This window comes from Azolla caroliniana, unplaced genomic scaffold (genome assembly GCF_043228905.1).
Source record: "Azolla caroliniana isolate FFs.n. ecotype wild unplaced genomic scaffold, voAzoCaro1.0.p SCAF_14, whole genome shotgun sequence".
NCBI lineage: Eukaryota > Viridiplantae > Streptophyta > Polypodiopsida > Salviniales > Salviniaceae > Azolla > Azolla caroliniana.
In genome coordinates, this window is record NW_028230449.1 from 977,612 (window position 1) to 999,893 (window position 22,282).

Below are 22,282 nucleotides of genomic sequence, written 5' to 3' on the forward strand. Positions count from 1 at the left end.
AAATTGTTATGTGGCAATCTTTTACAATTGATCATATTTTTCAGAAACTGCATTGTTCAAACTACAGTAAATTATAGGCAAGGCCTCAATAGTACAAAAGTGAAACAGGCAAACCCTGTAATTGCCTAACAAAAACTACAAACTTATAGTAATGGCACTCCTTGGGTCAATGACATGAGATTCGATCAGAAGGACATAACTTCATTGAAGTACCAAAATTTGTTATTGAATGATTAATACATTCCATTATTTTCATATGCGGTATCATTTGGTAACATATTTTTTGGCACATGCATTGATGAAGTTAGTCAATTTACATGCATGACTTTGAAAATTGGAAGTTAATATTTGCCATAATATCTAGTAGATAGGTAAGTCCTAAGGATACTATGTGAGAAATTTCTTCCATTAACCCTTACAATATGCTTGTTTGCAAGTCTAAACATGTACGTGTGAATGCATTAACAACTTCTTTTATGTTGTTATGTGTGCTGTTCATGTACATATGGAGTCATGTATGTCAAGTTTTCCTTCTAAGAGAGACACATGTTTTATTAAGTCTTCCTTCCGATAGAGGGATAGATTTTTATAAAACCGTCCATGATGGAGGAAAAAAAATTTCTCATCAAAGTTTGGTTGATTGTATGAAATGTTTAAACATGGTATGCAACAGATCAATCAATGCAAACCTTGTTCTAAATTACTAGAGATTTTCATTTCAAGCTAGGTATAGTGAATGTAGTTTATTGGTATTTTAGGGAGTGAATGAAGTCTTAGTGTTGTGGGTGAGTAACCGTGAGTCTTTAATTCCCAAATTAAAAGTTTAGGTGATGAAGTATAAGCGGGTTAATAATGTCAAAAGGGGAGTGTTAAAGCATGGGTATGAGTAAAAGGGGGATTTAAAAGCTTAATTCTAAGCTTTTCTCGATTCGTAGATAGAACCTTGACGTTGGTCAACGTGGCGGGTTCCACTCTTGTCATTTGAAAAAATCGATTCATCATAACTTTTCAGACCTTAAATTTGCATTCTTTTTTTTGGCAGCCCTCATGACTAACTTTGTGTGTGCGCTATGATTCCTTTGGCATGAACTTTTGAGATCCAATTTCCATGAAATCCGTGCTCAAAATTATGCGCCACGCAATATGTCATGATTGTTGTTCAATCACAATGTATATTACACAATAGGTTACCATAAATAATTTTATATGGATATAAAAACTAATATATTACATCAAAAACTTACAACTAAATCAAATACGATAGGAAACCTCAACTTTGTTATGTGGAGTGGCTTTTATGGCAATAAGTAGATGAGATAGAGGAGTATATGACTCACTTGTAGAGCTTCAGGAGGGGATCCTCAAGTTTCAATGCAATGTCCCAACAGATGATGGCTATGTTGCTTCTTGTTGTTGGTCTTACACACCCTCTTGATTCACAACATTGACCCTAATTGAAATCTCAACAACGCTTTCATCTTACACCATAGTCTTATCCATGACGAGGAGCTCTCTTATCTCTTTTATAGGCGTATATGCCTCCTCATCAAATAAAAATAGTAGAACTTTTTGCATGCACCTATATTTGTCTTCTAAGGATGCTTGGTATGAGCAAAATGTTAATCAACATGCCCATCTATTCACTCTTCCTTCGTTCGGCCCATTAGATTCCACATAATGCATTATCATTTTGAGCTATGTCCTTTTGTTGTCTCTAGCCTAATCATGTCTCATGTCCTTCTCGTTGTACTTTTGGCTAATCTGTCAATGTTTCATATAACTTGAATTTGATGATCTTGCTCTCCTGAGCACTCCACATACAAAACTTTACATATTATACTATGTAGTTTGCACCTATTCGGCCAAGGACGAGGCGGACTAGGCCCGACTTACGAAAACAACTCGCAATTTTAGCATCAAGATGGAAGCTATCGAGGAACCTTCGGAAGAAGGGGGAGCTTCCATTCCGGTCCAAGTCGACAAAACTCAATCGAATGCGGATATTGCAGAAAAATCAATCACCACGAAGAAGAGTGCCGTAAGAAGATGCATGAGTCGGCTTCCACTAGCCGACAACTCACCAATTACGCCACCAACTCCGACTATGACGATCGTGGCGGAATGTTCGTGATGAGACATAGAGCAAATTCTATGTCTGCTTCTACTTCAACTAGTGCCTCCGGTCCGGAAGATGTATGGTTCGTCAACTCCAGTGCCTCGAACCATATGACATTCATCAGGAATGGTTCCGAGAACTTCAAGAGCCGGAACATCCCGACTATGTCAAACTGGAGACGACACTACGCATCCAATTCGACACATCGACAATGTCCCATTCGGCAAAGAAGATAACCAACCTTTTATTAATAATGTCTTGCATGTACCAACCATTCTGAAGATTTTGGTCTCCGTCGGCCAAATTTATTTAGCAAGGGATGAAGGTACGATTTAATCAAGGCGGTTGCTTCATTGAAAAAAAGGGCCGACTCATCGCTCGCGGACGAAGAGAGGGCCGAATGTTCATTCTCGACTCGCACGAGATGAAATCAACCATGTTCGCAAAGGGCACGAAAGCCGATTCCGACATAGAGTTATGGCACAAGCAGATTGACCATATCAACCTCCAAAAGCTCAAGGCAATGCAATCGAAAGGAGTCATCATCGGGCTCCTGACATTCAAGGAGAAAGAGACTGAAGGTGTGTGTGTCGTTTGCCAATTTGGCAAGCAACATCGGCACCCATTTCCAAAGGAGCGGAACGTGAGCAAAGGCGTACTCGACGTAATCCATTCTGATGTATGGGGTCCGACTCAAACAGCTACATTTGGCGGATGCCGATACTACGTGGCCTTCATCGACGACTTCTGCAGGCACACCTAGATCTACCTCATGCGGCAAAAGAGTGAAATGTTCAGACACTTCCAAAATTTTAAGAATAAAGTCGAGAACGCCACGACCGACATGTACAAGGTCTTCGGTCGGATGGAGGGGAGCACTTCTCCGACGAATTTTCGGCTTTTCTACGGAAAGAAGGAATTCGGCAAGAGTTTTCGTGTCGACATATGCCACAACAAAACAAAGTGGCCAAATGAAAGAATCGACACATCCTCGAAGTAGCACGGGCCATGATGAACGAAAAGCACTTGCCGAAGTCGTACTAGGCAGAAGCGGCTAACACGGTCGTATACCTCATGAATCGATGAACTTACTCCGCACGAGAAGTTTTTCGAAAAGAAGCCGGACCTATCACATGTTTGGATATACAACTCCATTGCGTACGTGCACATCCTTGATGAGAAACGACAAAAGCTTGACCCGAAGTTGGAGAAATGTATCCTCATAGGATACTCACTTGATCAAAAGGGGTACAAGTGCTATAACCCCTCAACTCGAAAATCTCGAGTAAGTTGAGACGTCGTTTTCGACGAGTCCACATCTTGGTATGCACAAGAGACAACTTCGACTCCGATTCCGCTCAGCCCGGAATTTGTCGAAATAGAGATAGAAGCCGAAGATTGGCTCACGTGCATGTATGAAGAAAGCCCGATTACGACAAGGCTTAGTGGGCCACAAGAGCCTCCAAGTGATCAAAGCACATCTTGGCCGAGTTCGAAGCTGGACAAAGGGGACGCGAAAATGCCGACGTATGAAGACGATCACGTCGACGGCAACGAATCGACTCACTCCCTCGATAGCGAGTTCGAAGGCCTTGACATCCGGACAAATGGACGAAGAAAGCCTTAAGTATCCACAAATGAGAAGCTCCGTCGATCAACTCGTGAAAAGAACCCCGTAAACCGATTCGGCTACAACGATTATATGGCATACCATTACGTCTTTATGATGAATGTAGCGACAGTACGGGAGCCGGAAACGTTTTCCGACGTTGCGAAGGATGCCCGATGGGTTGAAGCGATGAATGAGGAGATGCAAGCACTCTCCAAAAACAAGACATGGGATCTTGTTCCCCACTCACCGCATAAGAAGACGATTGGCTGTAGATGGATCTACGAGGTGAAGTATAACGCCGACGGCTACGTAAACCGCTAAAAAGCTCGATTCATAGCAAAAGGATACACACAAACACATGGAGTTGACTACGAAGAGACATTTGCCCCGGTGGAAAAGATGACGATTGTGCGGACCGTGATCACACTCACAACAATGAAAGGGTTGCACCTCCACTAGATGGACGTCAAGAACACCTTTCTTGAAGGTGAATTAGAAGAGGAAGTGTACATGGTACAACCACCCGGCTTCGAATCGCATACTCATCTGAAAGCCGTGTGCCGACTCAAGAAGCCACTCTACGGCCTCAAGCAAGCACCACATGCTTGGCATTCGAAGATTACGCAATGTCTTCATCAATTCGGATTTCGGATGTCGAAATCCGACAACTCCCTCTACGTACAAAACGACTTTAGAAGCTCAATTGTCATTGTTCTATACGTGGATGATCTGGTCATTGGAGGAGAAAGTTTTGTCAACATCAATAAGGTGAAATCCCTCCTCTCCAACAAATTCAAGATGACGGACTTGAAGGAACTTCATTACTTCCTAGGCATCGAAGTAATTCGGATTCCAACCGGCATTATGATCTCTCAACGATACTACATTCTCAACTTATTATACAAGTTTGGGATGGCAGAGTGCAAATCTGTGTCAACCCCTCTCGATCAAAACCTCAAACTAGATGGTGACTCTGGCACAGACGAGTGTGAGCCGACTCAATATCGACAACTGATCGGGAGCCTCATCTATCTCACAATCACACGACCCGACCTCAACTATTTGGTCGGTCTCCTTAGCCAATTCATGCAAACTCCGCGAGATATCCATTTCGATTGCGCTAAGCAAGTATTACTATATGTGAGCGGCACAATGGATTACGACATCCTTTACACATCGGCCACACTACTTTGACTCGAAGGGTACACGGATGCCGACTGGGACGGATACAAAGTTGATCGACAATCGACCTCTAGATTTGTCTTCTCGCTCGATAGCGGAGCAATATCTTGGAGTAGTAAGAAGCAACCTACCGTCACACTTTCGAGTACGGAGGCCGAATACAGGGGTGCAACCGTAGCTACATGTGAAGCCGTATGGCTCAAGAGGATTTTGAAGGATCTAGGCGTTCCCATCAAGGATCTGACTCCCATTTACTGCAACAACATGAGCAATATATATCTGGCTCGGAATCCGGTGTTCCACGCATGCACAAAGCATATCGAAGTGCATTACCACTTCATTCGAGAGAGTGTTCAAGTCGGAGATGTCGATCTTCTACACATCAACACGAATATTCAGACAACCAACATCTTCACCAAGGTCCTAAGAGCTGACAAGCTTTGGCAATTCATATCAGATCTTGGATTGATGATCCTTGATTTGCCAAGCTTGAGGAGGAGTACAAGCGAGAACCGGATACTGTCCGAACCGGGTACGAGCCGAAGTGGACACCGGATATCGTCTGAATCGGATACCAGCCGAAGTGGACATTAATCGAAAGGAACCAACCCAAGTTGAGCTTCAGGGGGTGTGTTGAGAATCAAGCTCAACATAGTGCAACGTGTGAACACACCTTTTGAGAATCTATGATTACTCAAAGTTCAAGAGTCACACCACTACTCTCTACACGTTAACTACGTGTCATAGAATCATATTCTATGACACATAACTAATGATTTACATATTCCCCGTGACTATGAGTCTTCACATTCCCCAAGAGAGAGTGGTTGTTGTAGCTAGTTAATGAAGAGAGAGTGTGACTATATATAAAGCACCCTCCTGATACTTCATATTAGGTCGGTTGTGACTCCTTGTAATGCTACATTTTTGTAATTCTTATTCTCCTTGTGAATATACACCTTCTTATTGAGTATTCCTTTTTCTATCTATCTTGTGTTCTCTCATCTCTCCTCTAATTCCTCTCACACGTACACATAACACACATATCTTCCGCCACACAAGAATCATACCTGATTCTTTACATGTCTCATAGGTCATATTTCACCTCCAAGTAAAGTTCTTGAACTTCGAGAGTCACTACTCACTTTCACATGCATCGCATAAAATGTAGTCTCATAGGTCATATTTGACCTCCAAGATTCGAAACCCAATTTCCTCACCTCTTTATTACTCCATAGATATCGCTTATTTCACTAAATGTCATTGTGGAATGTAGGGGTTGAACCCATGATCATCTAGTCTTTACCAACTGAGCTACATCCATCTCTCTCTCTCTCTCTCTCTCTCTCTCTCTCTCTCTCTCTCTCTCTCTCTCTCTCTCTCTCTGAGTTTTTATTCATCAGATACATAGCCAACCACAAGATAGGATATCCCATCGAGCCTTTGAGGCATCTCAATCCCTACATGCGTCTGGAGACACTAGCTCTTGGTATAACACTGTGGTGAGTTGGTTACTTGCAACCGGCATAGACATTAATAACCTATCCCCCTTAAGTACAACCATTGGATTGACCAAACTCTAATATCTCATGAAGACTGTAATAAAGTGATACACCAAGAAATATGGCAAATTTACACTCGATATAAATGGATCACCCCACGAGAGCCACTCCCATCTAAAATGTTGTACCATAAGGAACACTTATTGCACTTCTCTTAGTTAGGTTTTATTACACGACCAAGATATGTAGGTACATTCTTATCAAATGCTCTCACCAATTTGAGATTGAGAATGGTCAGGCTAATAGAGTCCCTAGGGAGGAAAGACTATGTAGGTTGTGCCACATAGAGATAGAGAATGAGTATCACTTCACTTGCAAGTGCCCAACTTATGCCGAGATACGAGTGGAATACCAAGACATATTAGGACCCTCTCCCACCCTCTCCAAACTATTAGATACCCCAGATGTAAAGAGACTAGGTAGGTATATCTTAGAGCTAAAACAACATAAGGAGAATAAATTACAAAGTGTTAACCATAACCCTTTTACTATTCATCAACTTGTAACTAGTGCAAAATTTCAGGAACAAGGGGAGACGATGAATGTGGATACACTTACGCCGCTCGACCTCTCTATTGAGGAAACTGAAACGCAAAGAACAACCAAACGCCCTCGGATGTTGGGCTTCAAAACAATTCGACACGGAGTAGAAAGGATTAAGAAGATAAGGGAATGTGAGCTACGTCGACTAGAAGCTATGGTTGGGGTACCTTTTATATTGGGGCCACGGGCCACATCCACATCGAAACCCTTTGACCTCCCGCTTCTCTTCGAGAGACTTGGATGGAAATGAAATTAGGCCTAGTATAACATTATTTTCATTGTAGAACATGTTTGTTATTTTATTTTACTAGAACTATTTAGCTTAAAACTCTATTTTTATTTTTATTTTTTACTTTTGATGAATGGGTAAATATCCCATTTTTTGTTGTAAACCATTTGTTTCATGGGCCAATTTTGGCCTTAGAAGACGTTAATATATCTTTCTTTCTTTCTCTCTCTCTCTCTCTCTCTCTCTCTCTCTTTTCATAAATCCATGTTTGTATTAAAAACAATATGATAATACAGAATCTTGCTACCTCAACGACTTCATCAGTAGCAATATGACATTAACGCAAACCCTATTAGGTGTTGTAATACTCAATGACATATATCTACCTCTTCTTGGTACAACCTTCCTGTACGACATAGTTGCAAAATTTGCCGAATCAAGTTTCCTTTAGTCTACAAATTTGTTGTGGCACCCTATGGTGTTCATCAAACAAGAACCCATTTCACACGCTCCAATTATACCACAAATTTGTTGTGGCACCCTATGGTGTCCATCAAACAAGAACCCATTTCACACGCTCCAATTATACCACAAATTTGTTGTGGCACCCTATGGTGTCCATCAAACAAGAACCCATTTCACACACTCCAATTATAGCACACCCCTCATCTCTCCCTCCCTCCCTCTCTCTCCCTCTCTTGATTTGTAAGTTGTTAGGCTGCTAATCCTAGGTCTTGGGTTCAAAACACAACACTCTCACCTCTCTATTACTCCATACGTATTCTTTTAATTGACCAATGATGTGGAATGTATTATGTAGGGTTGAACACATGACCTTGTGTGTGTGTGTGTGTGTCTCTTTGCTAGTTCATATGAAGGAAAAGAATGGGGGACCATTTTAAGAGTTTCTAGAAAGTCTAGGGGTATTTTGTGGAATTTCCTAAAACAAAAAACAGGGTAGGGGTATGAAAGAAGCATCATTCAAGGAAAAAGCTTTTGTGCCTCTCTGTTTTCTTCTTCTTCTTCTTCTTCTTCTTCTTCCTTCTTCTTCTTCTTCTGCTCTCTCTCGTCCTAAATTCAGAACAGTGGCCATGTCGAATGATACATGAAAGATCGCATCCTAGAGAGCTCGGTCCAGAAACCCATTTGCAAGAAAAGAATTGGGCACCTCTCAGACTAGAAAACATCCCCTCTCTTTTGTACTTGCACTGATCGATCTTCTTCTGTTGGTCTTCTTTTTAAGTTTCACTGATCTCCATCACGTCAGTCTGAACAAAGGACGTTGGAGATGTACATGGATATGTAAAGATGAGGTTCTAGAGCTCGATTCAGGAACCCTATTGGAAAAAAAAAAATTGGGTTTTTCTCAGGATTGCAAATATTTCATCATTTTAATCAAATCAATCGATATTCTTTTATTGTTTCAGCGCCATCAGGTTAGTCTTGGAAAAGAAGCTAGCGCTTTTATTGATCTTTTATTAAAAGTTGCACTATGTTAGGCTCGTTTGGAGGCCTTTTTTCCTCATCTACCTATACGTCTTTCTCAATTCCTCTTCAGTATACTGTTAGGGGATACTAGGATTAATGCATGCACTTAATTCTTCTTTATACGGTTTTGAATTCGGTTACTGAGGAATTCATACCATTTGCGGTAATTATAAATGATAGCTTAGGATTTTTATTATTAGTTTTAAATCTAATATTATAATTATCATTTTTGTGGATTGTCTGTCAATTAGGTCATCACTGAAGTGATTTTAAACTATAGCTCAATATTCTTGTTATTTTTTGTTTCAAACTAATCTATTTCTTTCAGTTCAACATTGGTTTAATGTTGGATAATTTGAAGATTTGGAGGTCATAAATGTACTGAAATCGAAGATATGCATATTCGTTATCTATAGGTATTTATATGGCTTCAAATTTTTTCGATCACCAAATCATTTGGAAATCACTATGGTGCTTGGTTCTTATGTTTCTTTTTCAATCTGTGATGGCGGGAAGAGGCAAGTTTCAAACCATAGAAATCCTTTGTTCAAATTTAGGCTGACAATGTCTCTTCCCTAAGAATGTTGTTTTTTTTGTTTTGAAATCAGGGCTCAAAATATCTGATGAACCAGATGAAGATTTTCAATACGATCATAATCTCACTGAAATTCTTGTTGAATATGCTTCTGTGGTAAGCGCTTTGTTTTTTATTCTCAAAACTCCTGAAATATTTTGTTATCTCATTTTTGGAAATATTCCTTTATTTTATTAACTTGCAAATGTTTAGGATTTTTTGAGTCAACACAAAGAGGATTAACATCTGGACTCAAAGATATATTATATTTATATCCATATAAGCACATTCAATCTATAAATGCAACTCAGATATAAATTTAAATGCTCAGAAAAATGAATAGAATTGACATAGTTGTATCTCATCATAAATGTAAGAGATATTGTATAAACAAAATTAACAGTAAAACTGAGGCACATCTTTAGTATGTCCCTCATTGAATATCCTGACCAAAAGGGTTACAATATTGTCCAAAGATTTGTATGGTGGGAAATGGTGAATTTTATCATTTTTTAGATACCAAGGTTATGGAAGAGGTTCCGGAGGTCGTGGCTGTTATTTGTGACAGACAAAGACATAGCTCTTTTCAGGTGATGGACCTCTAGGGTGCTCTGAAGTACAGCCATGTGTGGTATGAAGAAGTCAGTGGCTGTTCTTTGTCTGGCTGGGTTGGAATGTCTCTTGTCCCCTGGATGTGGATTTACTTCTCAAGAATTTCTCCGGGTCACGTTGATGTTTGAGCAAGAAGATTTCTAGGCGTATTTCATTAAGTCCATAATTTCATGTAAGGGTTCAAAACTTTCCATAAAGAGGCAACAATATCTTCACCTTGCATTACAGAAAACTAGGCAATGGCATATATGGTGCTCAGTTTCAATGTCCCAAGAGCATAGCTGGTAGAGGTTGTCCTTTGGCGCCATTTATTCCTGTCTCTATCTGCAGTTGGAGGAACACTTAGGAGTCACCCAAGTAAAGTGAAAACTCTTAAAGGGTCAGGAATGATGTCAATAGGGCTGAGGAACACTTAGGAGTCACCCAAGTAGAGCAATGGCTCAAAAGATAGAGAGAGAGATAGTTGGAGGAGCTCACCTTTGAAGTGAGATCCAAAACGTTCTTAACTTAGGTTTTATATGACCCATTTAGGGTTGGCTAAGTTCACATTGAACTTGGCCCAAAAATAACGAAAAAGTGATAAGTGACTTTTGGCCTTTATAAATACGCCTATACAAATGCACACACTATAAGGGGGTCATGTAGGGCCTCTACCCCAACAAACTCTCCAATTTTGTGACATATATGGTGTGAGAAAGAAAGAAATATTAACGTCTTCTAATACCAAAATTGGCCCATGAGAATTGGTTACAACAAAATGAGATTTTGATCCAATCATCGAAAATAAAAATAAAATAAGCGTAGATAAAAGAGTTTTTTAGTATGGTACCAAAAATGTTATGGTGTAACATATTCTATTGAGGAAATGGCTATGTGCTAGGCCTAGTTTCATTTCTATCCAAGTCTCTCAAAAAGGAGTGGGAGGTCAAAGGGTTTTAATGCGGGTGTGGCTCATGGTCCCGATGTAAAAGGTATCCCAACCATAGCTTCTAGCTAGTGTAACTCACATTCCCTTATCTTCTTAATTGCGTTTGCAAAATGAGTGACTTTGAGGCCCGGTATTCGAGGGCGTTTGGCTGTTCTTTGGTTTTCTGTTTCGGCGAGGGTGAGGCTGAGTGGTGTAGGTGTGTCCATGCTCATCATCCCCGCTTGTCCCTGAAAAATTTCATTGGTTATATGTTGGTGAATATTAGAAAGGTTATAGTTAACATTTTGTAGCTTATCCTCTCAGTTGTTTTAACTGTAGGGTATACCTACCTAGTGTCTTTATAGCTGCAGTATCTGATAGTTTGGAGAGGGTGGGAGAGGGTCCTCGTATGTCTTGGTGTTTTGCCCTTATCTCAATGTAAGTTGGACACTTGCATGTCAAGTGATACTCATCCTCTATCTCTATGTGACATAATCTACATATCCTTTCCTCTCTGGGACTCCATTAGCACGACCATTCTCAATCTCAAGTTGGTGAGATGATAGTAAGTTGTCCAATGGTAACCCTTAGTGCATTGGTAAGAACGTATCTAGATATTTTGGCCGTATAATAAAACCTAACATAAAAAATTGCATGAAGTGTTCTTTATAGTGCAACATTTTAGATGGGATTGGCTCTAGTTGATCCATTTATGTCGAGTGTAAATTTGCCATATTTCCTGGCATATTACTTTATGATGGTTCTCATGGGAGATTAAGTTTTATTGGTCTCGTGGTTGTACCTAAGAGAAGGTCAGTTATTAATGTCTAGGCCGTTTGCAAAAAGCCAACTTACCACAATGGTGAGAGATAGGCATCCATGTAGTTGAGGGTGGTTGAAAAACCCATCTGATGATATTTGTAGGAAATTATTCTTGTAATGTTCCAAGCTTGTGCCTATGGGGAGCGGTGAATTCAGTTTTATATGATTGAGGTCCAAAAAGGAGCAATTAAGGTTCTATTAGAAGGGTGGAATACTGTCAATTTCCATGCTATTAAGTGTTAGCCAGGCACTCAATTGTACATACCAACACTGAAGTGGTGGGTTCATCCAAATCCATTCTGTACCCAGTTTCATAATGTCCATATTGATTACATGATTCAGATCTATGAGGTTTAGATCTAAAAAGGATAGTCAAGGCTGTATTGGAAGGGAAGGAGGTGATTGATTTTGCCATGGAGTTTTAACTAGATACACAAAATATACATACTAATATCAGGGATGTGTTTCTCTTGCTAGCCTCTTTGATGTCTTAAGATGAGGTGGGTGTATCTTTGGTGGGGGATTCACACAGTCTCTCCAGAATGTTGATCACTTGAGGAAAGGGCTTCAAGGTTCAATTCAATGTTGTAGTTCCTAGTTCTTCCTTGATAATTTCATGTGGGATTGATGCCTTTCTTTTGATCATGGTGTTTTTATCATCAAATATCTCTGTAGGGGTCGCCACTTGTTATCCGAAACTTATTACTCTTTAACTTATTGCATAATTATGTGAGAAAAGCTGTTAATAGCAGTAGTGGAACAGTTAGAAAAAATAGACACAGCCAAGCTGTGAGAAGGCTGTTAGACAGCAGTAGTAAAATAGTTGCAAAGAGTAGAGACACAACCAAAGAGTAGAGCCTGTTTGCAAGCATCAGCAAAAAATAAAGTTCTTACAAAAGAGGCTGGTATAGCCTATTTATAGAAAATTGGGGAATGTCGGTGAAATGGTTGTTTGGTAGTTAAGTGACTCTTGTACTACCAAACATGTACAATAAACAAGGAATAAGAGGGAACATCTTAAGAAAGTGGCAGAGAGAGAAGGCATTTAAAGAGTTTCAGATTCTAGAAAGCGAAGAATCTAGGAAGAAAGAAATGTTAACGTCTTTTAAGAGGCCAAAATGGCCTATAAGACCAAGCAAGAGATTACATCGTAAGTGTTGTCTCGTCTTTGAGAACTACAAATCAAAATAAAATAAAAATTACTCAGCAAATATAAAAGTAAATAAGATAAAAAGAGACAAAAGAATCTGGTTTCTGGCACATGTGAGATTCTCAAGGTAGATATATTATAACTTTTCTCTTCAAAAGATCTCTAGTATAGGTTGATCCAGAATGAAAAGGTCTCCGAAGCGACGGAAGCACCTGAGATGGCGGGAGATAATGTAGAAGAGAGATAATAAAGATGAAAGAGAGTGCATGTCTAGAGCTGTCACTCTCCAACACCTCCTCTTAGCTCCAGAATGGCGGTCCAACATTAAGTCGACCGAGGAGCTGATCAATTGCTTGCCTTGGAAGTGTCTTAGTAAACAAATCAGCCACATTTTGTTGAGTAGGACAATATGCCAAGTTGATGACATGTGATTTCACTAATTCACGAACAAAATGGTAGTGAACAGCAATATGTTTTGTTCTACCATGAAATGCTAAGTTGTGTGCCATTGCGTGGGCACTTTGGTTGTCAGTGGAAACTTCAATAGGAGATTCTTGCAAAACACCAATTGACAAAACAGTTGCATTAACCAAAGCAACTCACAAGAAGTATCCAAATAGGCTCGATATTCAGCATTCTTAGATGAAGTAGAAACCAAAATTTGCTACTTTGATTTCCAAGAAATTAAGCCTTAGCCTAACATAAAACAATAGCTAGATGTGGAAATTCACCTTCCCTAATCAGTGTCTGAGAAGCCAACAAGCTCAATGCTGCCTCTAAAAGAGAGACCATACTCTATTGTGTTGGCCAAATACCTTAGAAATCAAATAGCTGCTTGCCAATGCTTTTGTCTTGGAGCACTTGAGAATTGGCTGAGAATACTCACACTATAGGACAATCATACGTGGTGTAAGTTAAGTAAAGAAGAGACCCAATTGCAATTTGACATGCCATAGGTCTCAAGGAGCTACATGAGATACCTATGTTGGCTAAGGAAGATACCATCATGTGATTGATAGACCTCCATACCTAAGAAGTAATTGAGAAGTCCTAGATCAATCATTTCGAATGTGGTTTTGAGGTGTGGAGCTCCTCGATTTTAGATGCAAGGAACCCTGTCATTAGAAGGTCATCAACATACAATATGATCAAGCATAACAAATTATCTTGGAAAAAGACATAGAGATTGATGTCAGCATAACAATGCGGAAACCCAAGAGAGAGAAAGAATGTATCAATTTTGTCATGCCAAGCTTTGGGAGCTTGCTTTAAGCCATACAAGGCTTTGTGTAACTTGTAGACCATTGTTTCTCACTCTGAAATCCCGAAACCTGGAGGTTGTTCTACATAAACTTCCTCTTTCAAGTCACCATTAAGGAAGGATGATTCTAGAGTGATAAGAATCTAGGAAGAGAGAGAATGTAGAGAGAGATAATAAAGATGAAAGAGAGTGCAGGTCTGGAGCTGGCACCCTCCAACAAATTATACACAAGACTGAGTATAATATTAAGAATCTCTATATCATATGCATAATTCAGCTCAGATTCCTTGTCAAGTTTTTGGGCTATCTCAATACATGTTCATCAAGGGTCAATAGTCGTGTCCAATTGTGTCACCAAGTGTTAAAAGACACATCAAATCATGGTTTGCCAAGTGTTAAAGAGATACAACCAACAATAGTTGCCATGTATTAGAGTTGAGCCATCTATGCTTCTCTGCCGTTGTGATGACACCCATCTCTTGGTTCATCTTCATACATTTAAGGTACATCTTTGTCCATTGGATCTTTCCCATCTTTATGATCCACATGTCCTCTATGCAGTGCACATCTCGTGGAATGCAGATATTTGGATTTGGGACAAGTTTTGAAACCAGACTCTTGGGCATTCGTGTAACTTGTGCCAGCTTCCATGGGATTGATGCTGATCTGGCAAAATTATAGTGTAGAATTCCTAGATTCAGGTTCAAGGATTAGAAATGGTGATTGGGTGGGAGAGGAAACACTAAAGATGCAGAGACAGAAGGAGAAGTTGAGACAAGAATGTATAAATCTTGCAGAAACAGCAAGCACAAAGGAAGAGAGTGGCAATGAGAAGTTGATGAAAGGATGCACACCTAGAAAGCAGGTCTGGTGAAAGCTATGAAATGCAGAAATGTACCTGGAGAGACATTCTAGACATAGAGAAGGTCTGGGAATAATCAGTGCCCTTTTTGAGTGCAGTACTAGTGCAACATATCATGTACATTAATATTCGCAACACGAAAAACTAATCTTAAACAGATAAATACAACTTTACACGCTCTTTTCCCCAATTGTAATATGATGTTTAGGAATCCCCAAATTTCATTCATGCAGTACAGATTTGAAAGTACACGGCAACCATGAACGCTTTGGATGGAAATGGTGAGCATTATAGGTTCACACAAGGAAGATGTCTTTAACATTTGACGTCATGCTTAAGGATTTCTTATCCAATGAGTGCAACAGAAGGATCGTTGATATTTTGGATTTGATGTATTTTTTACGGAAACTAAAATGGAGTTAATTGTGAATCTGTATATCAGTTGAAAGGAGGAGGCCAAGAGACTCATTTTGGCAACACAATAAGGTCTAAGCAGAGAAACTAAATGCAGATCTTGGCAAGAACAAGCATTTTTTGTACTGAGGGATTGAATGAATATAATGAAAAGAAGATATTGTCAAAAGAATACCCTGCTCGATATCCAATTCCATGGGTATATGTTGGAAAATTGTCCTGAGATTTATGGTTTGTTTTGTACACTCTAGTTACTGAGATTTTCCGCAAACACCTTCTCTAAGAGAGTTTTGGCACACATTGCATAAATAATTTATCTGATATTTAACCAAACTGTTCACTCTCTTAAGTGCGAGACAGCTGTTTTTTTGAAAAGCCACATACAATCCAAAGAATGACTATACTTCAAATCGATCCCAAAGAATTATTATGGTTGTATTGTTTTATCGCAGATGTCGTACTTTCTATGACTGAACTGCTGAGAATTTACCTTAACAATTTTAGGATAGGATTACAATATATAGTCGTCGTCTCTATACAGTCTCTGATGTGCATAAACAATTTGGTTAGTTTTTTTGTTTGTAAATTACTAGGGAATCAAATCATCTTTTTTTGCAGGTATATGTTAACGATTTGGATTCTCTTATTTCTTGGAACTGCACAAGGTGCAATGGCCATACCAAGGTAACAATTCATCAGATCTAATTGGCGATGTGGCGCATCTTTCACCGTTGATATCTTGATGTGTTCTCATGGTGGATTAGGCACAGTTGGAGATAATCATCATGATTGATTATATATTACTTTTTTGCAGGGATTCAAGATGACAGAACTGGTTGTCGATGTACAACACTGTCTTCAGGTATGGATGGAATTTACTTTTCTGAGTTTTATTTGTTGGCAAAACTGTATATGGGTGAGATAACTCATTGTAGTCTATAGGCATACGTAAATACAAATTTTTGTCATATAATATGCGTTATTTAAGTGGGTACTCTAACGCTCATATGGGGAAGCTATAAAGTGATAGAATATGTTTCTTGTGTGGGTAGTCAATGCACAAGAGAAAGAAAGAAAGAGAGATATATTAACGTCTTTTAAGAGGCCAAAATGGCCTATAAGACCAAACAAGAGATTACATCTTAAGTGTTGTCTTGTCTTTGAGAACAACAAATCAAAATAAAATAAGTAGTACTCAGTAAATAGAATGTTCATGCATATATAATACATATATAGATGTAATTTCTTGTTTGGTCTCATAGGCCATTTTTCCCTCTGAAAAGACGTTAATATTTCTTTCTTTCTCCATGAGAGAGGCAACAAAGGCATGATTAGTTTGTAGCTTTTCAGCATATGGATCTCTAGAAAAACATTGTGCTCATATATGCAGTTTCACAAACCAAGAACCAAATGGCTCTTTAATTCAATTGTTACCCTTTCCCTCTATGGGTTGTGTGATTCAGGACTAAAGCTTGTGCCATGTGAGCTCACTAAGGAAAGAGTTATAATACCCTGTTGCGCAAAATGGCCATTAACGTGGGAACCTTGAAATCTCTCTGAACAATATTTGAAGTGGGTATTTGAACATCTTTACCAATGATTAACATTATTCAATCAGTACCCATTAAGAGTATATCGTAGAAGTTCATCACAAAACACTGATTGGCCCCAAGTGTTGGCACACCATAGATGTTTATTTATTAATCCAAATAGAATCAGATATTTACAAGAAAACAATGCATCAGCAGACGCCCCATATTTATTTCTCTATTAATCCAACTAGAATTAAATATTACAAGATCATGCACCACAGACCACATAACTCTTGGGGAGAACATACCCATACGAATAAAAAACCTGATTTCCGATCAGTAAGCCACAGGTCAGAAAATTCTAAATTCTGATCAGAAAGGAGGAAATCAGAATCCCTAAATTTTACTAAGAAACAGTATTTTCCTAAAATATGATAAAAAAGGGAGCAGATTAAAAATTAACAGCTAACAAACCCCAAATTCCATATTAGCTCCCACCCTTGAATCAGAATCCTCAAATCTCTTCTATCCAGCACACCCCAAAATAACAGTTTTTCTAGCACGAGGTGTCCAAATGTGGTGAAAATAACAAATGTGGTTTTCACTTCTTTGATTTGGGTTGCAACTGTGCTAGATCATGACGAAAACAGTTACAACCAAGTAAAACATTGTGAGAGAAGGGCAAACAGAAATTACAGCAGCATGGAACACATGAGAATAGAGCGTAGAAAATCAAATTAGAGACCGACTGAGTGAAACAAACTGGTCATTAATCCAAACCCTGAACATTGGAGGAGGCATCCAAGTATGAGGTGAGAACATGAGCATGAGAATAGGGTTGGAATACTTCCTAAATGCTCCACCCAAACAAAGGTTTGAATGAATGGATGAATAAATTGAGAAATATTTGGTCTATAAATAGATGGTCAATAAGATACCAATACGAAGAGACTTAACCGCATAAGTTACACAAAGAATAAGCGTGGAGCAGTTTAACAGAAGCAAGCTTTTGCCAAGATCCAAAACATAAAAGCAAACCTTGTAAGAAAGAAAATTTGGTAAAACTATCGCTTTTAAAGCTATAATAAAAGAGCCAGAATTCATAATACGCAGAGATTACATATGAGCAATTGTTAAGTGTAGAAAGAAATGCTCCTCTGCTTTTCCAGAAATAGGGTTTCTTATGCAAGTTAAGATTTGGGTTACTGCTGCTTTTCAGAAGTAGTTTTCTTCTCTTTCTGATACTAGGTTTTGAACATTTGCGATTCAATTCAAACCTCATCCGTGTGTAGTGCATTTTTTTCAGCTTAGCGCCCAAAGTTCAACGAATTATATGTATATGGGATCATAACATTATTTAATAATTTATTTATGTAATTTTTTAAAAAGGCTGTCAAGCTTTTGAATTTCGATTGTACTATTTTATTGTTTCATATTTTGTTTCAGTGTCCATTTAACCATATTGTTACAGAAAGCAGATATCGTGATGAAACTAAAAACTGCATTAACATTATGACTTTAAATGATTACAATACAAAGGTTTTGTAAGTTTGTTCACATGATGGGCCTTATAAATATGGCTTTTCAAATGTAAGGAAAAATCACATATTGTATGTTTGTGAATGAACACGAACCAATCGATTCTTTCAATCATGCAGGCATATGTGGGGCTTGCTAAAGACTTGAATGCTATTGTGGTTGCTTTTCGAGGAACACAAGAAAACAGGTCTCAATGACCAAATCGTATTTCAATTTTGTTGTGATTTACCATCGTCTGACTGTTGCTAAGGTACGATTCTTTGGGCGTCATTTTTAGCATTCAAAACTGGATGGAAGATCTGTATTTCAAGCAGCTTGATTTAAAATATCCTGGTGTTACGGGTGCTATGGTAAACAACTATACATATGTACAAACTTCTATGAGTTCTTTTCTATATATCTTTTTGTCTCACATTTAATTTTGCTCTTATTCAGGTTCATCGGGGTTTCTATACAGCATATCATAATACCACTCTTCGACCTCGTATTATAGCAGCTATTATGGCTATTCGGAAGGAAATAGAAGATTTAAAAATTATGGTCACTGGGCACTCCATGGGAGGAGCCATGGCTGCTTTTTGTTCACTTGATCTAGTGGTATCTCGTCGTGCACAGTACTTAAAATATATCCTTTGCTTAATATTTAGCAATTCATTCTTATACTAAATTCAAGAATTTTGTCTGCTACACTGGTAGGCAAATTATGGGATTGATGACATACAAACAATCACCTTTGGGCAGCCTAGGATTGGAAACAGTGTGTTTGCATCATATTATAGTGCATTGCTGCCCAAAACTTACCGGATGACCCATAACCACGATATGGTGCCTCATTTACCACCGTATTACTCCCTTTTTCCTCAAAAAAGCTACCACCATTTTGGAAAAGAGGTATTCTATTGTATTTCAAGCATATAGTAATTCCAATCTTGGAATATAACGTTAACTGTTGGTTATATATGTTTTGGAAGAGCCGGGTATGTCGTTCTAATGATTCTAACCAGTTACTCATGTCCAGTATTGGAATATAACATCATACAATGTTTTTTTATTTTATTTAAGATATGGATTTACAAGGATGGAATGAATGAATCGATCAGGATATGCAATGACTCTGGGGAGGATCCCGATTGTAGCAGGTATTACAGATGTACATCTCTGTTATGTCCTCTTATGATGCATTTTCCAAGAACATGATAGAAAAACATATTTTTGATGGTGGGACAAAAAATGGATGAAGTGGGAGATAAACTATGTACCATTCACTTGCATAGGATATTTTTAGAGGAGGCTAGGGAAGGCGTGAATTTATCCATTATCATTGTCCCAACAATTGTATATTTTTCTATGATTTTTGAATAGGTCTGTGGTGGGAAATAGCATCTCAGATCATCTATGTTACCTTGGGATCTTTCTTCAAGCTGATACATGGAGTACATGTTCGTTCATATTGCAAAACAATGTAACCGAGGTGACGTCAGGTGGATTCTTTATCCAGTTACCATTAGTACGTGATGAAGGCTTTGGGGACAGAAGGTGGCAATTGCTTTGATCAACAGTTCATAGAAGGTCCATTTATAGAAATCAGTTGTGTATATAAAAACATGGCTTTGTTTATTCATGAACAATGCTACACATACCTTGGTAGTTGAAAACAACTACTAAGCTTACTTCGACCAATGATGTAATATTCTTTCTCTTGTGAATATCATATGTTGATGTTGTCCCTTTCATGTCCTTTGAGTGTACTCTACTAGAAAGGCAACTACTTGGTATCTTTAAAAACTTTGGAAGGATCTTCACAATATCTATTGATGTGCTGCCATAAATTGATCATTTTCCTGACATGTGATGTTAGACAAAGGTTTGGTTCGACATAAGTGTGATATTGTGCATCTTTTGGGGTATAGATTCATATCCATTTACATGTGTAATGCTAGATCTGATGCGTGGAATGGTTTTGTTAAAATTTCATATTGTATTCTTGGAAAATCTTTTCTATAATTGATACTTGATCATACAATGTTACTAGGATATGAGGTGTCGGAAGTGTTTATGCATGCAATGGAGGTTATTGTTTAGAATAAGATCAATCCCTTAGTGATGGTAAACATGATGTGCCAGGTATATTATGATAAATGGAAAGGTTTTATAAGCATGAGTGCTTCTAACTAAATGAGTATTGCCTGGTACATATACAAGTAATGAATATTTGACACAGGTTTCGAGAAACTTCAAGGGAATGTATTATGTTTGTCAATGTTTTTGATATTCTTTAAACTTCTAGTAATGCTTGTGAACTCTAGTCAAATTGTGTAACTCAATATCTACAACAAACACTTTTTAGTGCATATTTGTACATTCAAATTTTCATGTTCTTAGCTATAGGAAAGCATATGCATGAATGAACGAGGCTCTCTACTAGTAAATCCACACAAGACATCTCGTGTCTAGTAAATAATCATAAAACTAACAACTGATTTGTAAGTTGAAAGCTGGATTTGGTGATGGGTGATAAGTTATCATGATAAATTGGAACTAAACATATTTTCCCACTATCACAAGAAATTTTTAATGATAACTTGGAAGAAAACCTTTATAAACAAACATCTACAACAAAAATATCTACAACAAACACCTTTTAGTGCATTTTTGTACATTCAAATTTTCATGCTGCACTAACTATAGTGCCCAAAACTCCATTAGAGTGTTGTTAGGTATAAAGTAAGAAAGCATATGCATGAATGAACAAGACTATCTTCTAGTAAATCCACACAAGACATCGCTTGGTAGTAAATAGTCATAAAACTAACAAATGATTTGTAAGATGAAAGATGGATTTGGTGATGTGTGATATGTTATCATGATAACTTGGAACTAAACATATCCTTTCCAAATTCCCACTATCACAAGAAATTTTAAATGATAACTTTGAAGAAAAACTTTGTAAGCGTTCATCACTTTATCACAAGAAAATTTTAATGAACAATTGCCTCTATTAGGAGGTGGGAAAATATTGGTAACTTCACTACGATGATCACACCAGAAAACCATCCTTGGATTCACCTAAAATATTTGGTATTCACCAATTCCTTTAAGGAGTACTTTGTTTTACTTTCGAGGCATTCCACATAACCAATTTCTTTGGTCCCGCTATTTGGGTATCAAATCCCAAACTCTCGGATAACCCTTCAATTACAAATTCATGACCGTCTCACTCTTGTTTTGAATTATACTCTACACATACAAAAACAGTGCATTAAAGAATTTATTAATGCATTCGCACTTATATGTATACACTTGCAAGCACACACATTGTTTAGTTAAAGTAATAAATTCTCACATAGTATCCTTATGAATTACCTATGTCCTAGATATCTTGACAATATGAAGGTAGCAATATGTGTTGAGATCTAAACTTCCCCATATTGAAAATATTACAAGGGAGTGATAACTTAAGTGCCATACTTAAGACACACCTAGAAGGTTGAGCTCTTATGTGTATGCCTTATTCACACATAGAGACTTTGTGCTTCAATGTATGAATACCCCTTTTTAGGAAGGAAGCACGTAGTGAAGAACACATGTATACTCTGGTTCCATAAATCAAAGCTGGCCTCTTTATGGACTATAAAATAAATCTAAATTGCCAAGAACTAGGGCAACAATTGAAGCATTTGGTTAGGTTTTCCGTAGTGGCAAGCAAATTCCCCATTCATTTATATGAAGAAATTAGGTAGAAGGCGGGATCAAGGACCTCTTTAGAGCGATTTTTGGAAGTAAACCCAATAGGTTTAAGTCCCTAACTTGCCTAAGTTTCTTTTCCATAAAATGAATTGTGTCATTATAGTTCAACAATCACCAATCGATTCAATTA

The 22,282-nt window shown here is 38.2% G+C and overlaps 1 protein-coding gene across 1 annotated transcript; it reads left to right on the top strand.

Annotated features, from left to right (window-relative positions):
* Positions 1 to 9,297: 9,297 nt before the first annotated feature.
* LOC147855109 (lipase-like) lies at positions 9,298 to 20,131 on the top strand (the record flags this gene model as incomplete). Its single annotated transcript, XM_087330586.1, has 9 exons — positions 9,298 to 9,423; positions 15,953 to 16,018; positions 16,149 to 16,196; positions 18,525 to 18,592; positions 18,683 to 18,755; positions 18,841 to 19,002; positions 19,102 to 19,296; positions 19,468 to 19,544; positions 19,768 to 20,131. Coding segments are annotated over 9 exons (1,005 nt in total), but the record flags the coding sequence as incomplete, so codon positions are not given.
* Positions 20,132 to 22,282: the final 2,151 nt, after the last annotated feature.